We start from the raw sequence: 24,890 nt of genomic DNA, 5'->3' as shown, positions 1-24,890 counted from the left end.
CTTGACTTGTATGCCTTTTTTTACCATTCCCCCCCATTTTCATATTGCTACCTATGAGGTTCACATTTCTCTCTCTGTAGTCATATTAAGTTTTATTGTTTTGGAGTCCAGTTGATTGAGCTTGTCAAAATTAGGTTTATGTCTCAATTTCTGTTCTCTACTTCTCTCCACCTGTTCCTCCTCCTTGCATGTTGCATGCAGTATTTAAAGGTAAAGTGTTGTAGTAATCACAAAGTAACTGCTCTTTCTGTCTTCTTAGAAAAGCAGAACTGTATATTTAACTATTAATTCCCTCTTATATACATCCGCAGTAAACAGCCATTGACCTTACAGTAGAAACTACAGCTCCTCTTTTAGACTTGGTTTGCTTTTCTCTCCACAGTTTAAGGGGGTGTTCAGCAAAACTCCCACACATTTGGTCATTGGAAACAGAACTAAGCATGGGTTGTTGTTTTTTCTTTCATTTAGTAATGCAAACCATGAAATCTTATTTACTGGAGAGAAAAAGGAGAAATGGGAAAGATGGAAAAAATGGTGGTGGTAGTAGCAATGGTAAAATCTTGGCAAGAGTATTATGGATGAATTCATAATTAATTACAGAAAATTCTAATGGGCTCTTCACTGTGCATCCAGAGCTTTAGACTTTAATGTGTTATTGGAAATATCTGCCAACAAGTGGCTTGTCTACTTTTTAGAAGTTGAAAAGTGGCTGGGAACAGATGTGTGGGGGTGCAGCAGTCTGGTCTCCCTCAGGAACTGTGCCTATTTATGGTCCCTTTTTGTTTTCTTTCTCATCTGTGGTATTTAGTAGTAATAGTTTTTCTCCATCTGTCTCTCTGTGGTCATGTGTTCGTCTTGGCTCTATCCACTGATGTTGTCATGTGATCTTCCATCTTGCCTCCAGTGTCTGGTTAGCATGACTGCAATCACTCAGCAACAGCTGCTCACGCCTGACAAAAAGGTGTCTTTATTTTACTTTTCCCCCTCTCAAGTTTCCATTGGATTATTTTTTAAATCTGTTTTTATTTATTGGCTTTTGGAAATGATCAGAGGGAAGTTTAGAGAAAGACAGTTGTGGGAGAGACTGTTGATAGGGGAGACCTGTGGAAAAGGTCTCGGGGAGGGCTGCAACTGTTAAGTATATACAAGAGTAAGGATAGAATGTGATTAGACCTGTGAAATTATATGTAACATGTGGAAACTAGGCTTTTAGGCCTTAAATGCATGATTGGGGAGAAATTTGCAGGCTGTGGGATGTTAAGTTAGTGAAAGTGCCAACTCTGCTGTATGAGAGGGCAAAGGTGATAGAACTGATGGAAGTATAACTGTTGAAAATGGTGCCCTCCCCCAGGAATCTGGACTTGCCTGCTGTGATAGAGCACATTGACATGTACCTGTTGTTTCAATTGCAGTGCAAGCTTAAACAGAGTTGTACCTTTCTAAGCCCATAGAAGTCAGTTTGCTTAGAACAGTATAACTCCATTTAGGATCCTACTATTAGAAAGATAGTTATCAAAGTACTGGATATGGGAGACAGTCAAGCTGGCTGCCACATGGAGACAGCAATCTTGTGAAAGGTAGCCGGGCAACTGATCTCACATGCAGTTGCTGCAAATTAGTTTTCTTGGAGTCTAGTTCTTTTCAGCTGTGACCTTATACAACGTAACTCATCTGCACACCTAGACATCTGTGTTATGATCTAGCAAAGAGGATTACAGGGAGATTGGTTCCCATGTCAGTTATAGAAATACATATCTTTTTCATCTGTTGCTGAGAGTAACCTTTCAGCCTTATAATGCTTATGTTGTTCTGCTTCTTGAACTAAGAATGGACTGACACCAATTTGACTTAAGGTCCACAGCAGCATGTGAGAAGCTCCACAGGTGTGACTATGGTTGTGAAGCTCCTTGCTCCAAAGCAGCTTATTGCACTTGTTAGCCTCAGAGTCAAGCATGGGCAACTGAGAGGGAGAGAAATTTGAAGAGGCTTGTTGTATACACAGAAAAACTCATGTGTGCTTCAGAACTCTTTAAATTCAAACCTAGATGTTCAACAAGAACTGGGACTGAGGAAAATAGCTACCAGCTTGAAACATCTAGGCAGACTGTTTCTGCCTCTCCTACTGCAGGAATTTAGCCTGAGCATGGCCAAGGCTATGAGCTGAAGGTCAGGAGCATAAGAGCGCTTGGACTTTGGCTCTTAGACCATGAATTACGGTCTATAGCCTTATCCAGAACAATGAACCTGGTGGGCATGAATCTGGATGCTTGATCTACTTTTTTTTGTCTCTTGCTGTGTTTTATACCATGTTTATGTAAATTTGTTTAAAATAGTATTTTTGTGAGCCACTTTTTGTCCCTGTCAGGAAGAAAAGTGGATTAAAAATATACTAAAGCAGTAGACAAAGAATGCTGAGGTGTTTCTGATGTGCATTAAATGATCTGGTGAATATCCCCTGGGCTGCACATTTCTTTTTTTGAAATATACATTTACAGTAATCTGTGCACCTTTTCCTTGAGCGGTTAACACACCTGTGAGGAATGGTGGAATAGTCTATCAAACTAAGGGCCAAGAGCATATGAAGTTGATTCTTGTTCGCATGTAAGAGCTGAAAAAGGTGCCAGTGGATTCCAAGGAACTGGAATCTGGAACATGGCTTGTGCTGGTTCATGAGGCAAGGCAGTGTTTCATTGTCATTTGTGTTTATTATGCATGTGACCTGTTGCTCTCCAGGCTTTGGCCAGCATGAGTTTGAATACCCAGCCCATTCTTAACTTAGAGAAGTTTCATGAAAGCCAAGAGATCCCACTGCTAATGGGAAGATCTCAGAATGACCTGCAATCCACACCTTCTACAGAATTCAACCCCCTGATTTATGGCAATGATGTAGATTCAGTGGATGTGGCCACAAGGTAAGTCTGAACAATATCGTTTGGCCAGCCCTCCAATAATTCTGTCCAGAGGTATATGATAAATATTATTTTCCATTTGAAATAACATAACAGTGCTTATTATGAAATTATATATATATATTAATAGAGGGGTTCTGTGCTTTATTACCCATTACTGCCTGCCTGTAATTGAGGTTGCATGGTTATAAAAGGCAAGATTAAGTCACTCTCTGTATGAATGTAGAAATTTTTGGGCAGTGATGTAAAAAATGATTCCCTCAGAGCACTAGAATAGAAATTTAAGCTGGAACTATTCGTCCTTTTAAAAAAGCATGGAGAGTGATCCTTTGATCCCAGTGTAGCAGTGGCACAAAAATTCCTTTGATTTCCCATATAACGTATGTCCGTGAAACGTGCTCGAGACTGAAATCAGTTTCACAGTGATTACAATAAATGGACAAAATCTCCCATATTGGTGATACCAGTGTGATGTAGTGATTAGAATGTTTCTCTAGAATCAAGGAGACTGGTGCAGCTCCTTGAATAACTTATACCAATCATGCTCTCTTAGCCTAATTTGTTTTATAGGATTTTATGAGAGAAAATGAGAGGGAGGACACAGAACTATATATACTGGTCTAATTTCCTTGGAGTTTTCCCCATAACATATAAATGTTCTATCTTTCACTGGTGCTGGAGATATTACACTTTTTTTTTTTTTTTTAGAGTTGCTATGGTGAGATTCTTCAATTCTCCAAATGTTTTACAAGGATTCCAGATGCATACCCGCACGCTTCGCCTCTTTCCCCGGCCAGTGGTTGCCTTTCAGGCTAATTCCTTCTTGGCCTCACGGCCAAAGCAGACACCCTTTGCAGATAAACTGTCCAAGACGCAGGCAGTGGAATACTTTGGAGAATGGTCACTCAACCCAACTAATTATGCTTTCCAAAGAATCCACAACAGTAAGTCCTGATCTTGTGTCTTACATTCCTTTTTCTTCTAATACAGAAGCAGTACAGAGAAAGTACCCACCCAGTCATTTCCTAAATCTGTCTGTTCTGTGAAGAACTTTTTCCAGTGAAGTTTCTTCAGAAAGCCCCTAACACAGGGGTCCCCAAAATGTTGCCTGTGAGCACCATGGCTCTCAATGACATCTTTCCTGGTGCCTAATGCCAGGTGTTTTCAGGAAATGAACAGGACCAAGTTGGATTTTGTCCAGCAAGACTTGTGATTGGCCATTGGAGACTAGATCTACTGTGCAGATTTTTAAAAATCTTGCTGTGTGACTAAAGGTAGGCTGCAGCAACCATTTTGTGGCTGGCCTGCCTGCTGCGGCAGCCGTTTTGTGGCTGCATCTACCACATTGAATCAAAATGCAAAAGGTGTCTGCAGGCTCCAAAAGGTTGGGGACCCTTGCCTTAAAATGTCTCAGTGAATTCTGATTTTTTCCTTAAAGTTTTATTTGCCTTTTCTGTGAAAAAGCTGCCCCCTCAAGTTTTGAACCCAGGAAGTTCACTTGACTTGCTTCTGAAGGGAACAGGTAGCCCCAGTGGCGTAGCTAGGGCTTTGGGGGCCCAGGGCCCAAGATTTATGTGGCCCCCCCCATGTGTGTGCACGCCTCCAGAAACAGGATATGATGTCACTTCCGGTGATGTCACTTCCGCAAGATGGCCACCACTTGCGAGGGAGCCCTGCTGGAAACAGGAAGTGATGTAACTTCCCCAAAACGGCCACCACTTGTGTGTGGGGGGGAACAGGAAGTGGTGTCACTTTGGGGGCGGCACCCCCCCCCCAAGATGGCACTGCTGGTGCGATCTAGGTCATGTGATTGATAACCTGATTACCCCACCACACCATGTGACAGGGAGAAATGCCACAAGCAGCCTGCTGGCCCAGCTGTTCCCCTTGTGCCCTGAACTTGTGGGACTTCTATATTAAGCAAGCTTACAAGAAAAACAAGGAAAACAAAAACAGGCATACTGATGGAAGATGGGTCAGGAACCTCTGAGATGAGAAATGCGAAGGTTATAGAGAATCATTGTTGAATTCTGTATGGGCGCCGACTCCCATGAGTTAGGGTCTTTAACTGAGATTGCCCATTTGTATACTGCTATTGAACTTTTTAAGGGAAGAAACACCCATAGTCTGGAGCATTGTTTATGTACGCTTACAGTCTGTACTGTTCCATACTCGGTCTTTGACAACAGGCCGTTTATGATATTATATACTATAATATAATAATACAGTATATGTTTGCAGTTTATTGGGTAGCACAGAGATGTCTGTAATGAGTACTTGGTTGATGGCCTATTGGTCAGTGTAATTTCTTGCATTGTTCCCTGAACGCTGAACCCCCACAGTTGTTGTTCCCTTACTGGAGTGTCCCAGAGGGCCCAAGGGAGGCAGGTGGGGCATAAGAACATAAGAGAAGCCCTGTTGGATCAGGCCAATGGCCCATCCAGTCCAACACTCTGTGTCACATAAGAACATCAGAGAAGCCATGTTGGATCAGGCTGGTGACCCCTCCAGTCCAACACTCTGTGTCACGTAAGAACATAACAGAAGCCATGTTGGATCAGGCCAATGGGCCATCCAGTCCAAAACTCTGTGTCACATATAAGAACATAAGAGAAGCCATGTTGGATCAGGCCATTGGGCCCTGCAGTCCAACACTCTGTGTCACATAAGAACATAAGAGAAGCCTTGTTGGATCAGGCCAATGGCCCATCCAGTCCAACACTCTGTGTCACATAAGAGAAGCCATGTTGGATCAGGCCAATGGCCCATCCAGTCCAACACTCTGTGTCACTTAAGAACATAAGAGAAGCCCTGTTGGATCAGGCCAGTGGCCCATCCAGTCCAACACTCTGTCACCCAGTGGCCATAAAACCAGGTGCCATCAGGAGGTCCATCAATGGGGCTAGAAGCACTCCCACCGCGCCCCCCCACCAAGCACCAAGTTAGTCTTTAAGCTGCTGCTGCTGGACTCTGACTCATTTCTCCTGCTAGTAAAGGTAAAGGTAGTCCCCTGTGCAAGCACCAGTCGTTTCTGACTCTGGGGTGATGTTGCTTTCACAAGGTTTTCACGGCAGACTTTTTACAGGGTGGTTTGCCACTGCCTTCCCCAGACATCTACGCTTTCCCACCAGCAAGCTGGGGACTCCTTTGACCTACCTCGGAAGGATGGAAGGCTGAGTCAACCTGGAGCCGGCTACCTGAACCAGCTTCCGCTGGGATCGAACTCAGGTCGTGAGCAGAGGGCTCTGACTGCAGTACTGCAGCTTTACCACTCTGTGCCACGGGGCTCTTATTTCTCCTGCTACAGACAGACTAACTGGGCAACCCATCTATGCACCAAAATTCCCTCAGCCTCCAATTTGCCACTGGAGTCGATTTCAGCAGGATGAGCTCTGAAAGGCCTTCTCTGGGAATGCTCCCACGAGGGCTCTCTGGACATCGAAGAATAACACAGAAGGTGGACCGAAAAGAGTCATGCTGGAAGTCAGACCTTCTTCCAGAGTTGTCAAAGCTTAACTATTCCCCCACCTCACCCCCAGTCTTCTCAGGGCCCTTCTGAAGACCTCCTCTCTCTGCTGGGGTTGCCACCTCCAGTTAGGGTAAATCCTGAAACTTTGGGGGCTGGAGCTTTGGGAAGGATGGGGTTTGGGGAACGGGTCGGCACTAGTAGGCAGTGTTCCTTCTAAGCTGAGTTAGAATCATAGAGTTGGAAGGGACCTCTGGCGGTCATAGAATCATAGAGTTGGAAGGGATCTCCAGGGTCATCTAGTCCAACCCCCTGCACAATGCAGGAAACTCACAAACACCTCCCCCTAAATTCACAGGATCCTCATTGCTGTCAGATGGCCATCTAGCCTCAGCTTAAAAACCTAGAATCCTAGAGTTGGAAGGGACCTCTAGGGTCATCTAGTCCAACCCCCTGCACAATGCAGGAAACTCACAACACCTCCCCCTAAATTCACAGGATCTCCATTGCTGTCAGATGGCCATCTAGCCCCTGTTTAAAAACCTCCAAGGAAGGAGAGCCCACCACCTCCCAAGAAGGAAGCCTGTTCCTCTGAGGAGCCGCTCTAACGGTCAGGAATCCTAGAGTTGGAAGGGAGCTCCAGGGTCATCTAGTCCAACCCCCTGCACAATGCAGGAAACTCACAAACACCTCCCCCGAAATTCACAGGATCTCCATTGCTGTCAGAGGGCCATCCAGCCTCTGTTGAAAAACCTCCAAGGAAGGAGTTAGCATGAGCGAGCTCACGGATTTTTCGCCTCCACCTCACACATTTTTGTCTTAGCTCAGGAAAAATGTCCCCAGAGCACAATCACTTATGCAGGGGCTCACAAAGTTGAATTTTTGCTCACAAGACTCTGAAGCTTAGAGGGAACATTGCTAGTAGGGATATCGATGCACCTTGAGTCCCCCCCAGCCAACCTCTAAAGCCGCCCTTTCCTTTCTGCTGAACTCTGCTGTCTGTAACTGTTGTCGGAGGCCTCCCTGGAGGTTGGCAACCCTGTCCCAATCAGGGCACGCATCCCGCAGCAGCCCACCCCCCATCCTTCCCCTGGACGCCCCCTACCTTTCCCAGCCCCCCGGGGCACCCCCAGGGGTGCCCAAAAGCTGCAAGGAAGCACCAGCAAAGGGGCAAAGGGAACCCAAATCCCACCCCCAAGAAATCTAGGCTGGGCTTCCCTGGGTCTTCCCAGCCCAGGAGGTGGAATGCAAACTCTCCTCTCTCCTCCACTCGTGGGACCCCCCCCCCCTTCCCGGGTCTGCAGCTCAGGCCCTGCAAAAAGCGCACCCCCAGCGGTGCCCAAAGGGTGCAAGGAAGCGCCAGCAAAAGTGGGAGGGGCAAACCCAAATCCCCCCCCCCAAGAAAACTAGGCTGGCCTTCTCTGGGCCCTCCCAGCCAAGGAGGTGGAATGCAAACTCTCCTCCATCCTGGGAACCTCCGTCTCCAGCCCAGATCCTGCAAGAAGCGCACCCCCAGCGGTGCCCAAATGCTGCAAAGAAGCTGCAGCAAAAGGGGAAGGGGAGGGGCAAACCCAAATCCCCCACCCAAAGGAAACTAGGCTGGGCTTCCCTGGGCCCTCCAAGCAAAGAAGGAGGAATGCAAACTCCCCTTCTCCTCCTCCCTCCATGGAGAGTCCCCCCCCCTTACTCAGAGCTCCGAGAAATCCCGCACACGGCCGCCTGACCCCAGTCAGTCAGTCAGCCAGTCAGGCCGGCGGTTGCCGTCCACTCCCCTCCCCCCTCCGCGGGAGATGCCCGAGAAGGAGGCTGGTGCCCACGTGCGCCTTCTGAGGCGAGGGAGGAGAAAAAGCGACGTGCCTTTCCCGCGCTTTCAGCCCGATTGAGGAGGGGGGAAGGGAAGGGAACGAGGAGCCCCCACGTGCGCGCGCGCCCCTCCCCGCCACACCCCCTTCCTCCGCCGTGCGCGCGCGCTCCCCCTCGCTGTCCGGGGCCTCCATTCTTTTTCTCCCCCCCTCGCAGCGCAGCAACACGGCCATTGTTTGGGGGCCCCCCTTGCCAATGCGGGGACCCCCCAGACCTGGGGCTTCCCTGGGCCCTCCAAGCAAAGAAGGAGGAATGCAAACTCCCCTTCTCCTCCTCCCTCCATGGAGAGTCCCCCCCCCTTACTCAGAGCTCCGAGAAATCCCGCACACGGCCGCCTGACCCCAGTCAGTCAGTCAGCCAGTCAGGCCGGCGGTTGCCGTCCACTCCCCTCCCCCCTCCGCGGGAGATGCCCGAGAAGGAGGCTGGTGCCCACGTGCGCCTTCTGAGGCGAGGGAGGAGAAAAAGCGACGTGCCTTTCCCGCGCTTTCAGCCCGATTGAGGAGGGGGGAAGGGAAGGGAACGAGGAGCCCCCACGTGCGCGCGCGCCCCTCCCCGCCACACCCCCTTCCTCCGCCGTGCGCGCGCGCTCCCCCTCGCTGTCCGGGGCCTCCATTCTTTTTCTCCCCCCCTCGCAGCGCAGCAACACGGCCATTGTTTGGGGGCCCCCCTTGCCAATGCGGGGACCCCCCAGACCTGGGGCGACCCGCCCCCCCTCCCTACGCCACTGGGTAGCCCCATTCCTGTAGATAGCTGTTAGCTTGGATCACAAGGTATTCCAGCTTTTCTGGATCGTCATTGAACTTGGCCTCTAAACCATGGCTACCCGGTGGTTTGTGAAGTCTTTGGGGAATAGGAGCAGAGATTGGACCAGGAGGAGGAGGGGGTTGTTGCCTATTAGGTTGCCCCACTGGATGCAGGGGGTTGTTCAACGCTGCCATCTGCTGCCAGGCCTCCTGGAACATGTGGTCCCCCATGGCCCTCATCTTGAGGATGAAGGGCCAGGTCCCACATCTCCATTCATAATAGCCTCATCACCACCTCCATTGGATCTTGCTCGTCAGGGCCTTCTCCACCTATGACCCCCTTGTCTTCTTCTTGGGGTTGTGGCTCTTCCTCCTCCTCCTCAGTTGTGCCTATGTCCCCTTGCACTGCTCCTTGTGGCAGCTGATCAATATTTCTCCGCCAGTAGTGCCAAATGATGGCGATCTCAGTCGACTTCCGTGGCTGCCAGACCCAGTGGTGATGAATAGGTGCTCTTCTCTCAAAGGAGTTCCCCTCCCGTAGCCTTACCGAGGGTCCACTACGTGCCAAGGTGCCCTCAGTATGGCTCTCAGTTTGAGGAGGGGTTTGATCTTCTCCTTCTTTGGAGTTTTCGGGTCAGTCCCGTTATTAGGTGCTTGGTTGCTCATGGTGCCGGAGCAGCCTGAGATCAGGTACATCCCGATAAGCAGTTCTGACACTATGCCAGCTCTGGGACTATCCTTAAGTAAAGAAGACTTCCAGTGTAGTCAGAAAGCTGGCTTTGTTGATACAGAGGAACAGTAGCAGCACAAGTCTGTGTCAGAACTGGTTCACCTTTGGGGTGACTAGTTCTTCATACCTTATCTAGGGCCATTATGCAGCCTGCCAAAAATACAGTGCAAAAAGCCCACATAAAGTGATAAAAATTGGTTCCAACCAACATCTTTGTCTCACTAAACATTTGGCAGCTGAGCTGTCTCTGAGAAGAGATAAAAGTGTCCTTGAGACATGGATTTACTCCCTTCTGCAGGGCTGAAATGGATAGGTATGTTACAATGGACAGCGCAAAGCCCAGGCAAAGTAGGCACAGTGCATCCCCCCTCATATATCCAACATACCAAAAATAGAAAATGGCAAGGCCCTTTGACAGTAGGCAGTACTGACCTTGATGGATCAAATGGCTGTTCAGTATAAGGCAGCTTAATGTGTGTTCATGTGTAAAGCAAATAAAATTAATTTAACTTTCTTATTTTTTTGTTTTTTTCTACAGATATGTTTGACCCTGCTCTGATTGGTGATAAGCCGAAGTGGTATGCTCACCAACTGCAGCCAATCCATTATCGTGTCTATGATAGCAATTCTCAGCTAGCTGAAGCACTCAGTGTCCCAATAGAGAGAGAAACAGATTCTGATCCTACTGATGATAGGTTAGTGTGGAAGATAGTGTTGAGTAGCTGGTCCTTAATGTCATTTGTAAATCTGTTGGCGCTTTTCTGCTGCTATAACCTGCTTCTCAGTGGATTCTTTGGTTTCCACTTTCTTTAACTACATTTTGTCAGAATACTTGTGCTAACTGTTGATAGCCCCAACAGGGCAAAGAGCAGCTCCCCAGAGCCATTTCAGATAGAGAAAATGGTTTTCTTTAACACCACTGTCCCAGTTTGAATTGGGTCCATATACTGTATGTCTTGGAATTAAGTTCCCAATGGGGACAGTTTCAGAACACATCTAATCAGTAGTCCTTGTGGCAACCCTGTGGTGGACTGAACATGAAGACTTTGTGATAAGTGAATTGACCCTCAACCAGAATGCTTCGCTATGGTTGTTGACTTATTGTCCACATTATTTCATCCAGTATAATAACTGCACTGTTTTCCCACTGCTTCTGATTCTTTCCTTGTATTCTTCTTTTTTCAATAGTGGCAGCGACAGTGTGGACTATGATGATTCCAGCTCTTCATACTCATCCCTTGGTGACTTTGTTAGTGAAATGATGAAATGTGACATAAATGGTGATACTCCAAGTGAGTAACAGTTTTATTACTCTACATATATGTTTTAGCTTGATTTAATTGAGGTTATGCAAATGAATGTCTTTAAGCTATTTGTTTATCTATTGTGTGGCAGAGTTACACATCTATAGACATAAAACCGGTTTCATATTGGGAAATCCCGGTTCCCTCATTGGGTGGGTCTGGGTGGGACTGCACTGCATCAGTCTTTGGCCCATCAAACTATCAATCAAGAGTACTTGCATGCCAGTGGTTCAGGCTGCACTCTCTCCCACCCAAGTGGCTATTGTTAGCCAGCAAAGCTGATTCTTTCAGTGAAATGCAACCAACCTTAGTTCTGGCAGTTATTGACTCTCCCTGCTCTCCCATTGGCTGAGCCGCCTGTTGCACTGATTCATACAGCACAGAAAGAAGCCCTAACCAAGAATGACTGAGGAAGGGAGAAGGCAGGAGACAAGCCAGAGAAAGGCTTCTTTTGATTGGCTGAGAACCCCTTTGGAAAGGGGACAAAGTGGTGTCCTGTGCCAACAGACCAAATACACACAGAGAGAGAGAGAGAGGAATTGAAGTCCTGTGCTTAAGGCCAACAACATTGTTCGAGAGAGACTGTTGGTCTGAAAGGTCTCACTACAGCCCTCTGAGGCAGAACTCATTGGTGCCAGTCCTGACTGTGGCTGCCAGTTCCGGGTTCTGTGGTGGAGTCTGAGGAGGGCAGAGGAGTCAGGGCTTCAGAGTGGGGCCTGCCAGACCCAGGTTCTTGCTGTGGGAGCCGACTCAGTGATTTTGAACCAGTCACAGACTTCCAGCCTAACCTGCCTCATGGGGTTGTGAGAGAAGAATAATGTAAGCTACCTTGTTCCCCCTTCCCTCCACTGTGGAGAAAGACAGTTTATATAGAGGCTGCAGGGGAGGGGAAGGCAGTGGAAAGCTGAAGTCAGAGGAGCAGATAAAGGGAAGGAGATAGGATTGCCAGCTCCTTAAGAAATTCCTGAATATTTAAGGGGTGGGGCTTGGAGAGGGTGGGGTTTGAGAAAGGGTGGGATTTCAGACAGGTACAATGCCATTTCCCCCTGGGGAATCACTGTTGCCAATCTCCATGTGATGGCTGAAGATCACTCAGAATTAAAACTGCTGTCCAGTTGGCAGAGATCAGCACCCCTCAAGGTTGGGGGAAGTGAATGCCTTCAATTGAGTGGGTGGGAAGATGGCAAGGATGGGGGGTGAGTGAATACCAAGAGTTGGGGGGTTTGGGGAAAACAGCAAGGGTGTGGGTGGGTGAATGTCATGGGTAGGGGGATAGTGGCATGCCAAGAGTGCAGAGTAGTTAAGAGGAAGAAGCAGTTTGGGTGGGTGATATTAGAATGGGGGGTGGGAAGACACCAAGGGTGGGGGGATGGGAAGACAGCAACAATGGGGGGCATTCTCCCAGAGCTTCTCTCTAGAAAACCCAGCAGAACCAGTGCAATTTGCCCAGTAGATCCAGAGCCACTCTGGCAGTGCAAAGCCAGCACTTCTCCTACTCCTATCATTTCACTCCCAGAATACTTCTGCTACTCCAGTGGACTGTTGTTCCACTTGGGAGGACTGTCATTCCAGTCCCAAAGCACTAATTCTATTTCTGGGGTCATCTTTCCACTCTGGGACCTGTTATTCCAGCCCCAAACCAGTTTGTCTGGACCCAGAAACATTAATTTACAGTTGGCTTTGTATTTTCATTGCAGCTGTTTGTGCTGTGATGTATTTAAACTGAGCCCATGCAAGTCAGTTGACACTCCCGGCTCCCGTTATCTCCAATGGGCTTTCAGGCTTCTCCATTGTTTCCAATAGGCAATCCTGTCATTTTTTTAGTATATCCTCTCTGCAGAACCCAGTGCCATTTTGGCAATGCCAGCATAATAGGACTGATGTGAAGCACAGAATTACACTCCAAGCGGCAAAGGTTTTATTATTTTTTTGCAAGCCCAGCATGTCCAGTGCTGACTGGGTGATTTAGGACCACTCACACACTTCCGGCCTAATCTACCTCACAGAGTTGTTGTGCAGATCAAAGCGGGGAGAGGAGAATGATGTAAGCTGCCTTGGTCCCCCACCCCATTGAGAAGAAAAACTGTTCTTTGCCTATATAAAGGCTGCCAGGAGGGAGGAAGTGATAGAAACCTGAAGTCAGAGGGACAGATAAAGGGAAGGAGATAGGATTTCCAACTTTCAGAATTACAACTGCTCTCCAGATGGCAGAGATTAGCACCCTTTGAGATGGGGTGAGTGAATGCCTTCAATTGTGTAGGTGGGAAGATAGCAAGGGGGGCACTCACCCAGAGCCTTTTTTTAAAGCCCGTTGTGTTTTTCTTCACAATGGGCCTTATTTCTAGTAGGATAATAGTATATAATATGTAACCAAGTTGATACAATGGGTATGTATGTCTTTTATACTATTGAAACTGAATGGGCTGCCTTATCCAGCCAGGTATCAGTGAAGTGTAAATTTTTCTCCTGCTTCAGTAGCAACCAACAATACCCAGAGATATGATGGATCAGGAAAAAAATACATGAAAAACTTGGTACAAATATACTGCAAAACATATTATGACTGTATGAGACTTTTTACTGTTCAAAGACAGAACATACTTGCTTTTTTTTACTCCAAAATTTGTGTATTTACATACGTTTCCCACAGAAGGCAAAAGCTAAGATACATATGCTATGGTAGCATAGGCTATTTGCTGCTCTCTATTATCGGGTATATTTGCAGTTTTGCTTGTAGACAACTAAGGTATTTTTTCATTTAAATTCCATAAATATACCAGATGGTACAATTATATATAGTGTTATAAATAATGAATTTGATTCTGTTGAAGCAGTAAAACTATTTTAGTTTTGATTTTTAAAAAAGCATTATACATATTGCAATTTTCCCCAGATTTCCCCCTTCTTCCTCCCCCATTGGCTTCAGATGTTATGTCTGGCATTTTTACATCTTCACGTCTGTCAGGGAGAATCTGACTTGTTATCCTATCCTTCAGTTATAATCATCTCTGTTGAAGAGAATCTGGTTCTTCCTGTGTGGCTTTCTTGAGGTTTCTAGTTGTACAGTAGTGTTTGTCATCAAGGAAACTTAACACACCATCTAACCTTGATTGTTTCTAATTAAACAACTTTATTGTTAAATTACATGCACATCTGCTAAATTTATACATCATAAATTAGGATAGGCCTTGTGAAGTGAAGCAATATATTATCTAATAATGCATTGTATTTACAGATGTGGATCCACTAACTCATGCAGCTTTGGGTGATGCAAGTGAAGTAGAATTTGATGACTTCCAAGAATATGCTGGTGATATGGATGAACAAGCTCCAGATAGTGAGAATTCTCAAGACAATAACCAGCCCCGTTCAAGTTCAAGCACTACAGCCAGTAGTAGCCCCAGCACCGTCATCCATGGGGTGAATCATGTGTGTAATGGGGCTATTGTACGTCAGCTCAGACACCAGGAGTTAAGTCCTGGAGGAGCTATAAGTTTAATGCACCTTTGAGTAGGAGATATGAATAAGCAGGCCTCAAATTCAGTGGGAGCTCACAGGAGCACAGCTCCTGAACCTCTCTGAGAGTTCCACCTCCTTGTGTATTGAATAGTATGTGCAGCTGCAAAACAATCCCTGGATGAGCTCTACCACCTATTTTTCTACAAAATGATCCCTGTGAATAAGGTTGCCAACTAGTTTGGCATTCATTACAGGTCATGACTGTTTGTAACATTGTTTGTTTAGACAGGCTTTCCTATAATGAAAAACTATCAGGGTGGTGAGAACCAGGGTGGATTGTGAGGCACTCCAGAGGGATCTGTGGAGGCTGGGTGAGTGGACATCAGTGTGGTAAATGAAGTTCAGCGTGGGCAAGTGCAAAGTAACGCACATTGGAGCAAAAAAATCCTAATTATAAATACACATTGATGGGGTCCAAGAGAGTGAGATCTTAGAGTTGTAATAGATAACTCACTGAAAATGTGTGTTACCTACCATCAGTATGAGATGGCATAAAAAAGACAAATGCTATGCTGTGGATTATTAGGAAGGGAATTGAAAACAAATCAGCCAGTATTATGCCTCTGTATAAATCAATGATGTGGTCTCATTTGGAATACTATGTACAGTTTTGGTCACTGCACCTCAAAGACATTAGGCCTCTTTAGCTTGGAAAAACAACTGAAGGGTGGCATGATAGACGTTTTCACAATTATGCATGGGATAGAGAAGGTAGAGAAAGAAGTACTTTCCTGCTTGTCTCACAATACAAGAACTTGTGGGCAGTCAATGATATTAATGAGCAGTAGATTTAGAACTGAATAAAAGGAAGTACTTCTTCACCCAAAAAGTAATTAACACATGGAATTCATTGGCACAGGAGGTGGTGATGGCTACAAGCATAGACAGCTTAAAAAAATAGATAAAAATATGGAGTAGCGGCTATTAGCTGTAAGGTATAGCTGAACCACTGTCTGGGGCAGTGATTGTCTGTATTCTTGGTGCTTGGGGGGCAACATGGAAGGGCTTCTGGAGTCTGGCCCCACTTGTGGACCTCCTGATGGTACCTGGTTTTTGGCCACTGTGTGATGCAGAGTGGGTCCTTGGCTTAGGGGCCATTGGCTTATGTTCTTATGCTATCAAAGCTGATTTTGGACTGGACTAATAAGGGGAATAAATTAGTCTGTAAAATCCTAGGAACAAGGACAAAAATTTAGAAAAGTGATCTTGAAAGTATAACGACAGATGTCTGAGCTCAGAACAAATGTTGAAATGTTAGGGCCCTTGAGCCCTTCATCACCTGTTACAAAAATATTTATTTATAATCAAATTAATTACTTGTTTTGCAGGAATCAGCTGAATCAGTTGATATGGAGGAGAAGATGGTAGCTGGATTTTCAAATCACCTTTCCAGCTTGCCCTTGCAACCAAATTTTCCCAAGATCAGTGTAGATCGTCGTGAGAGTGAGAATCCTGCAATCAGTTTGAGTACTGTGGATGGAGTGGTGAAAAAACGAGAGTATGATAATCCATACTTTGAACCACAGTATGGGTTCCCAACAGAGGAAGAAGATGATGAACAAGAAGAAAGTTACACTCCAAGGTTCAATCAGAACCTCAGTGGCAGTCAGTAAGAGATTTTCATGTCCACCATTCTATATGAGCTGTGGTGGAGTTCATTTTACTAATCTTTGGATGGTGTGTTTTACCACCCATTTCTTCAGAAATTCCTCTTAGTCAGCTTATGATGGTTCCCTGTGATGGATGACCTGGAAATCCTCCATCTCCCTTCTGTCATTGTCTTCCACCAGGGGGTGACAACATTTCTGTTTTGTTTGGTGCTTCCTCCTCAGCCCCCCTATTGACCCTCCTTGTTTATTTGTATGTGGCTATGTGTTAAGGTTTTGTTGACTTGTTTTTATTGTTTGAGGTATATGTATTTTAATATTTTTTAATGTTTGGATTGTTTGCTGCCTTGAACCCTGAACTGGACAGAAAGGTGGCATAAAAATGTATCTGGAGGGATATATATATATATATATATTTAAGTGTTTACAGGAGATAGTGCTGCTTCAGTGTATGCATGAAGAAAGGAATTGTGTGGGTGGGCCTGGAGGGGGTTCTTTCCCAACTTATTGTCACATTATGAATGCAGGATACATGGTGATATAATCTGTGTCTTTTTCTTAAGGCCTCAGATGCTTCTTCGTCCCAACAGCTTAAAGCTGGGCAATGACTCTGATGCAGAATCGGATTCTCATGCCAGTTCCCCAAATTCTACAGTCTCCAACAATAGCAGTGAAGGTTTTGGGGGCATTATGTCTTTTGCTAGTATGTATAATTGTTTTGTTTATATTAACAACAGCAGGTCGGGGAAATGGGAAGAGAGCAGTATAAAAGAACCAGAACCATAGATTGGAAGAGTCCTTATAGGTCATCCAGTCCTGTTCAAAGAAATTCAAAGCTAGGCTGTCTTGCCTCTAATTAAACATCTCCAGTGAGCCCACTGCCACCCTAGGCATTTGGTTTTGTTGTCAAGCTACTTTTACCATTTGGAAATTTCTCCTCAAGCTCAGCTGAAATCTAGTACTATCATGGGAATTCAGTCTATTAGATCTAGTCTTGTCTACTGGAACAGCAAATAAGTCTTTTCCTTTTCTGTGTGATAGTGTTTCGGGTATCTGAAGAGTGCAATTCTGTCCCTTTGTGGTCTTTTTCAGGCAAAACATGCCCAGATTCTTCAACTTTTTTCATAGGCTTCATCTTCCAAACCATCTGTGTAAGGAAACGATGAATTTTACTCCAAGTGGCTTCTTTGAGAGATACTAATCAGACTGTTGCTTAGTTATTGCCCCTAACTTCAACTTTGTAATAGCAAGGGAAGGAGAGGGTAGTAGCTGGAGACTTGTCTTAGTAGGGAAGTGCTGAGTTTGGGAAATATTAATGTAGTGCTGTGGATCTTGAAATGGAAACTGGAAATGTAGCAATTCAAAGAGCAGGGAGTGATGCAAGGGCATAATGTTTGTTGCTTCCCAGGGCCCAAGAAGAGCTAGGCAAAGAAGTTGTTTTGGGGTTGTTTTTGTTCTGTCCTTATTCAGTGCTAATTTGATGCTGCATACTCAGTGACATTATGCTAGGAAGGGACATATTATGAATCTTAAAGCAAAAATTTACATTTTGCTTTAAGATTCATAATATGTCCCTTCCTAGCATAATGAACTTCATATAAGATGCAGCTATATGTCCTGGTATAAAGTTTTCTGAAGTTCTATGTAGATTGGAGCCATGGTACTTTAAAGAGAACTGCAATCTTTATAAAGCTGATTTATAAAGAGCACCACATTCTGTATCAAATGTTCTGGCAGGGCCCTGCTAAGCTGATCTGCCAGTAGCAGGGTCTTTTTTGGTGATGACATTCTGATTGTGGGATCCATCTGAGGTCTCTGACTAGCTGCCTTCTATTTTTTGAAAACTGAATAAGATATTTTTTCAGGGAATAACCTCTTGGCTTGCTGCTATTATGTACATCTTTTGGGTCATGTTTTAATAGTTTGCTGTACATGAAATTTATTATAGTCATTTTGTGGATCCACTGAATAGAAATCAAGGCCATAAATAAATTTCACTGATTAACACAAATTACATTTTTCCAACCAAAGGACTAGGAAGATCATATATCTGCACAGAAGGATGTTTTGCCATCTTACATTGACACCACAAATAGAAGGCATTTAGGCAATGCTATGACTAATTTTAATCCTTCATTCAAATAACAAACAAGCCCTGTTAAGTGTAATATGGGTACAATTAAGGAGGCCTTTGGAGAAGAATCAGGTTGTTCACCACACTTCTATTTTGAATAACTGCACCACCTGCAAAAGTGGCATGTTCATTTTGTGTGGCTATGGCTTAAGTATGAAGTAATTTCCTTCCTTCTCTACTAAAAGCCACTTTGGTTATGACAATGTGCCGGGTATTAGAAAGTGCAGTTGGTTTGTGCTTCCTGTTCCCTGCATTTCTTATGGTCTTGTTTGAAAGTTATCTTGTGGAATCTTTCCAGCAGGAGAAGAAACGTATAAGCCATTTCCATAGTGGAAGCTTGTATATCTCCTCCCTGGGGAAATATGTAGGGCTGGTTTTCAAATGAGATTGAGAAACATAGAACAGGAAGCACAGGTCAGTTGCATATCCTGTTTTTTTACCCAGTATATCACTCTTACAATCGTGTTTAAGTGTCTCCTGAGAATTTTGATGCACTAATGACCTGGATAGCCCAGACTACCCTGATATTTTCAGATCTTCCTAGCTGAACAGGGTTTGCCCTGGCCAGTGTTTGGATGGGAGACCACCAGGGTCACTACACAGAGAAAACAGGAAGCAAAGATCTGTTTGATCTCTAGCAGAGAGCTAGCTTTACTACTGAGGACAGAAAGTTGTTCAGGTAGAAGCAACAAAGTGAATTACAGAATGAGATAATGGGGTAATTAGGTCACTTGATATATTTTCTTTCTGTTATAGGTAGCCTATACAAGAACCACAGCACAAGCTTTAGCCTGTCCAATTTAGCACTTCCAACCAAAGCTGGGAGAGACAAAAACACTCCATTTCCTAGTCTGAAAGGTAACCATTTTTCCTTGCCTGTTAACTGCCTTCAGAATCTCTTTGATTGCCAAGCAATCAAAGAAACATCCTGTGGCCCAAGGCATTCTGGGGCACAGGGCACTCTAGAAACATATACTCCTTATGGGTAGTTCATTGGATTTCTTTAATAGATTTTTTTCAAGTCATTATTTATGACTTCTATGGGGGGATTGTTTTTGCTTCCCTTTACTGTAATACACAGGCTGTAAGAAATGCACTTAAGTGGGAATGTATTCTCCAAGTATGAAATGGCTATAAATTCTTAATCTTTTGGACTGATGTAGACTATATTGCCTTTGTGAGAAGGTTGCTGAAAAGCTCTTCCCTTTGCAGCAGACAACATGGCTGCCATATAGTGTTTAAAATCTCCTTATTGTGTGCCTTAGCCTCTAGTCTTTGTGCCAGAACTGCAGAACTGTCAGGGGTGGTCTGAGTGTGCAGGTGCTGTCTGCAAATGTGAAGATCCTGCTAACAGGAGCTCTAAAATTTTATGCTTGCCACATAATGCACTGTTATGGGACAAGGCTTATTTAAACCACGCCCCATATATAATGCATATTTGCTAGCTAGAAAAAAATTAATCTGTGAGGCAGTATTATTGATAGTCTTTACCTTCAGAGCTATAGGAGTTAGCTTACATTAGAGTGACTTCGTCACCCTTGAAGAATTCAGAATGGAGGCTTCAGGTATTGCATGTCGCACTAGTTTATTTGTAATAGAGTGTAGTTTTATGATTGTTAGTGATAAGAAGAGACTGGAGTTTATCATTCTTTTTGCATTGAAAATTTTCAGTTATTCAACCAGAAAAATGTTTTATTTTGCTTTTTTCAGTTCTTATATAATTATCATATACTATTTTTCTTTTTTATTGAGTTGATTTTATTTATTTCCCTCCCCTCTCCATTTTCATCGTAAAGATTACTTTAATCTGGAAGTGGGAAGGGATGTGGATGAAGGTTGGTATGATGTCTTGCTAACTTTTGACCTTTATTACTAAAAGGCCAAAAGTTGGTTTTGTGTTGCTGCCTTGGACTTTGCTTTGGGTAGAATAAATTTTTCCTGTGTGTGTATGTGTGTTTGTGTAAAACTAAAACTGAGAAGGAATGTGATTAGTTGTTTGAAGACTCTGCATGGTCTCTCTCTGGGGGTATTTCCATTTGTTCATATTCCTATATTCATTTGTGCAGAGATCTTTTGCTAGTTAAAACATGCTATTGATAACACACATTGGAAGAAAACAGTGATGGATTTTGCCATTTTCTGTGTTTTGTGTCTCACCCTCTGCAGTTTCTTCTCATTCCTTGACAACTTCTGTTCCATGTGTCCTCTGCGAGTTTCTAAAATATAGCACACAGTGTTTCCTTCCCTCTGTCAGTTCTTCTGAGTCTATCATATATGGCTTAGCTGGTGCTTCCCTTAAACATTATTTTTGAAGATGATCTGACAGTAGACTCTTGTGTACTAAATAATTATTAATGTTCTTGTTGTCTTTGAGATACAAATCAGGTAGATAATTGTTCCACATTAACTCCATTATACCATCATTTCATTACCTTTCCCAGTTCTTCCTTATTTACCTTTCTTCATTTTCTGAAAGAATTTTTTCTTCACATTGCTGATGCAATAAAAAAGATAACAGTAGTAATGGTTTTGTTTTCAGTGGGATCCAGAAGAGCTCCGGAGCCTTCAAATATGCTTCCTTCTTCAATTAGGGATATGTCTCTGCAAATCTGAAACAGTCTTATGCTAGTTTTAATTGGCATGACTTCCCTCAAGGATCCCTAGAAACAGTAGTTCTGTGGGGAGGCAAAAGTAAAATTTCTGTGATTCTCTTTAGAGTGATAATACTTAGGATTCTGTAGGTGGAAGCCACAAAGATCTGCCATTTGTTTCAAAGTATACTTCTAGACTTATTTTATCTTAGATATGCTGATTTAACACATCTCCTATATAGCCACAAACCGCACAGGAACAGCAGTCGTTCTCCTATATAGCCACAAACCACACAGGAACAGTAGCTGCATGAGAGCCGGCGTGGCGTAGTGGGAAAAAGCGGCGGCTTCGGATCTGGCGTGATCAACCGGGTTCGAATCCCCGTCTCCTACTCCACGAAACCTGCTGGGCGACCACGGGCCAGTCACGTTCTCTCAGCCTCACCTACCTTACAGGGTGCTTGTTGTGGGGAGAGGAGGGGGAGGTGGTTGTGACCCGCTTTGAGGCTCCAATCGGCGGCGAAAGGCGGGAAACAAGCGCCGACCCTTCTTCTTAGCCGCCCTGAGCCCGCCTTTGGCGGGGGAGGGCGGGATATAAAAATAAATTTACTTACTTACTTACTTACTTTACTTTACAAGCTAAGTTGGGGCAAGTGGGTCAAACTAAAATGAGATCTGAAACATCTCTTCTTCCCTCCCCAGTGCCAGTTGGAATTTCTTTCTTAAGTTATCTTCCCACTTCTGATTTATTCCAAGGGGAAGCTGTGATCTGGACCAGCCTAATAAATACACATTGCTTAGCTTAAATCAGAACTTCTTTTTGAGAGAGGGGGCTGGGAGGAGGAAGAAAGCAATAATCTCATTTCTACATATTTTAGAGATGGTGGTGATTTTGCAATACACTACTAATTGTTTATTTTGTATACCAGTATTTGGGCTAAATACTATAATGGAGATTATTACTGAAGCTGGGCCAGTAAGCAATGAAGGTGGGTTCCTTGCATCATGAGATGTGCATGACATACCAGCTCCCAGCAAGCATCTTTGTGCCTGTCTTTTTGGGCAACTTCTCACTGGTAACCAGTATCACATAGTTTCTATTATTCATTCTCCCATAATGCATTATGCTTTTCCATATAGTGTCTAATCAGAAGATGGTTCTTGTGGCAGAAATGCATGCAGAGTAGCCAAGCTTCCTGCCTTTCACCTTCTGCTCTTGTTACCATCTTCTCTTTTGTGTCTCCTTCCTTCCCATTACTGTTTTCTGCCGATGTATGATGCAATAATACAAAATATGCTGCTGCTTTTTCAAGTTTCTCTGAATGTCCTTTAATTAGAGTGTTAGTTAATTCTTGTGTCTCTCATTGGTGCCATCCATGGACTTAGATATTCATTTCAGTGACTGTACTCTCATCCTATCTCTTATCACATGCAGGAAACAGAAGAGCCCTTGTGGACCAGAAATCTTCTGTTATAAAGCACAGTCCCACAGTGAAGAGGGAATCTCCTTCACCACAAGGACGGACTAGTAATTCCAGGTAAGTGTGCAACATGATTTATTTGCAAAAGATGAATATGTGCTTGACTGTTCTTTAAAATCCCAATTTACAAGGCAATGAGAACTGTTTATATCCCCTGAACAGTACATGAGTCCTAAGTCCTCCACCAACCCATATAATTTGACAGGCAGTGGGCGTGGCTATTAACTTCCATGTTCTTCAACGTCCACAGTGCAAACTATAACTGGCATTAACTATATGCTCCTTACATGAGGGATTAAAGACAGATTAAGCATTCTTCTTGTCTATCAGCTACCTAGTTCCCCAGTGGGCACACTTCATGAGTTAGCAGAGGTACTGCTGGATGTGGTAAACTTCCAGACTAATTGTTCTGGGGGATTTCAGTATCCATGCTGAGGATACCTCACCAGGACCAGCTCAGGATTTTATAGTTTCTTTGACTCCCTTGGGAGTCAAGTTGTGTTGGGCCCAACATAGGAAGAGGTCACACAACAGATTTAATTTTTTGCACTGAACAACGGAGGAATAGCCTAGTTTCAGGGTTAGAGATTTGACCTGAAGCATGATTTGACCACCACCAACTTAAAGCCGAGGTAAACGTGGCTTCAGTTCCCCACACAAGGGAGATCTGGTTAAAATGGTTCATCCATGGAGGTTCATGAATTCTCCTGGACTGGATAACTCATCTGCTTTAGACTCTTTTTCAGACTGGCTTCAGGCCAGGCTATGGGATAGAGGTGGCTCTGCTGGCTTTAGTTGATGCCCTCTGTCTAAGTGTAGACAAAGACCATGCCTCCTTGTTGCTCTTGTTGACCTTCTCTGCAGCTTTTAATATAGTGTATCATGCCATCTTGCCGATGTGCTTGGAGGTAGAAGTAGGTATCAGGGGATGCATGATATACAAATCATCCCTTACAGATTGGACTCAAAAGGTTGCTGTGGGAGACCAGTTGTTATCAGTGTGGGACCTCTCCTGTGGAGTTCCAAAGGTGCAATACTATCCCCTATGCTCCAGAGCCAGTTTGGTGTAGTGGTTAAGTGCGTGGACTCTTATCTGGGAGAACTGGGTTTGATTCCCCACTCTTCCACTTGTACCTGCTGGAATGGCCTTGGGTCAGCCATAGCTCTGGAGAGGCTGTCCTTGAAAGGGCAGCTGCTGTGAGAGTCCCCTCAGCCCGATCCACCTCACAGGGTGTCTGTTGTGGGTGGGGGGAGAAGATATGGGAGATTGTAGGCTGCTCTGAGTCTCTGATTCAGAGAGAAGGGTGGGGTATAAATATGCAATTCTTCTTCTTCTTCTCTTCTCTCTCTCTCTCGGCTTGGCTTCGCGAACGAAGATTTAAGAAGGGTGCAATAGTCCACGTCTGCTGCAGGCTCGCTGGTGGCTGACAAGACCAATGCGGGACAGGCAGGTCCGGCCACAGTGGCTGCAGGGAAAAGTCTGATTTAGGGTTGGTGCTGTAGCAGTGCGATTCTTCCTCAATCTCCTTTTGTCCTCAAGACCAGCTATGCATGCGTTCTCAAAAGAAGAGACAGCCTGGTGGATGGTGTGCCTCCATGCTTTGCGATCTGAGGCTAGGTCAGACCACTGGTGATGGTTGATGCGACAGGTGCCAAGGGATTTCTTCAAGGAGTCCTTGTACCTCTTCTTTGGTGCCCCTCTATTTCGATGGCCGGTGGAGAGTTTGCCATACAGGGCAATCTTGGGAAGGCGGTGGTTTTCCATCCTAGAAATATGCCCTGCCCAGCGCAGCTGCGTCTTCAACAGCAGTGCCTCGATGCTGGTAACCTCCGCCCGCTTGAGAACTTCAGTGTTGGTCACAAAGTCACTCCAGTGGATGTTGAGGATGGTGCGAAGGCAGCGCTGATGAAAGTGCTCAAGGAGTCGCAGGTGATGACGGTATAAAACCCACGATTCGGAGCCGTAGATGAGGGTTGTCATCACAACCGCTTTGTAAACATTGATCTTTGTGCCTTTTTTCAGATGCTTGTTGCTCCACACTCTTTTGTGCAGTCGGCCAAAGGCACGGTTTGCCTTTGCCAGCCTGTTGTCGATCTCCTTGTCGATCTTGGCATCTGAGGAGATGATGCACCCCAGGTAGCTGAACTGCTGGACTGTCTTCAGAACTGATTCACCCACAGTGATGCAGGGAGGGTGATAATCTTCCTGGGGTGCAGGCTGGTGGAGAACTTCTGTCTTCTTCAGACTAACTTCTAGGCCGAATAGCTTGGCAGCCTCTGCAAAGCAGGACGTCATATGCTGCAGAGCTGATACCGAGTGGGAGACGAGTGCAGCATCATCAGCAAACAGTAGCTCTCGGATGAGTTTTTCCATTGTCTTGGAGTGGGCCTTTAGTCGCCTCAGGTTGAACAGGCTGCCATCGGTGCGATAGCGGATGTAGACACCATCGTCATCATCTAGATCTACTGCGGCTCTTTGAAGCATCATGCTAAAGAAGACCGTAAAGAGAGTTGGCGCGAGAACGCAGCCTTGCTTTACACCT

The 24,890-nt window shown here is 45.0% G+C and overlaps 1 protein-coding gene across 43 annotated transcripts in view; it reads left to right on the top strand.

Moving 5' to 3' along the window:
• MADD (MAP kinase activating death domain) overlaps positions 1-24,890 on the top strand; it is a 137,271-nt gene that overhangs the window by 10,786 nt on the left and 101,595 nt on the right. For 15 of the 43 annotated variants that reach the window (XM_060261678.1, XM_060261676.1, XM_060261672.1 and 12 more), the window contains exons 7-17: positions 905-961; positions 2,734-2,912; positions 3,618-3,853; positions 10,250-10,406; positions 10,900-11,003; positions 14,251-14,444; positions 15,863-16,143; positions 16,705-16,844; positions 19,032-19,133; positions 21,796-21,855; positions 22,302-22,404. In XM_060261678.1, the coding sequence (XP_060117661.1) occupies positions 905-961; positions 2,734-2,912; positions 3,618-3,853; positions 10,250-10,406; positions 10,900-11,003; positions 14,251-14,444; positions 15,863-16,143; positions 16,705-16,844; positions 19,032-19,133; positions 21,796-21,855; positions 22,302-22,404 (1,613 nt within the window). Of the gene's footprint in view, positions 1-904; positions 962-2,733; positions 2,913-3,617; positions 3,854-10,249; positions 10,407-10,899; positions 11,004-14,250; positions 14,445-15,862; positions 16,144-16,704; positions 16,845-19,031; positions 19,134-20,071; positions 20,111-21,795; positions 21,856-22,301; positions 22,405-24,890 lie in introns of all 43 variants that reach the window. The other 28 variants (XM_060261680.1, XM_060261674.1, XM_060261665.1 and 25 more) reach the window with 7 other exon arrangements.

The sequence above is a fragment of the Heteronotia binoei genome, chromosome 21 (assembly GCF_032191835.1).
Source record: "Heteronotia binoei isolate CCM8104 ecotype False Entrance Well chromosome 21, APGP_CSIRO_Hbin_v1, whole genome shotgun sequence".
Lineage (NCBI taxonomy): Eukaryota > Metazoa > Chordata > Lepidosauria > Squamata > Gekkonidae > Heteronotia > Heteronotia binoei.
This window is presented reverse-complemented; position numbering and strand designations above follow the sequence as displayed.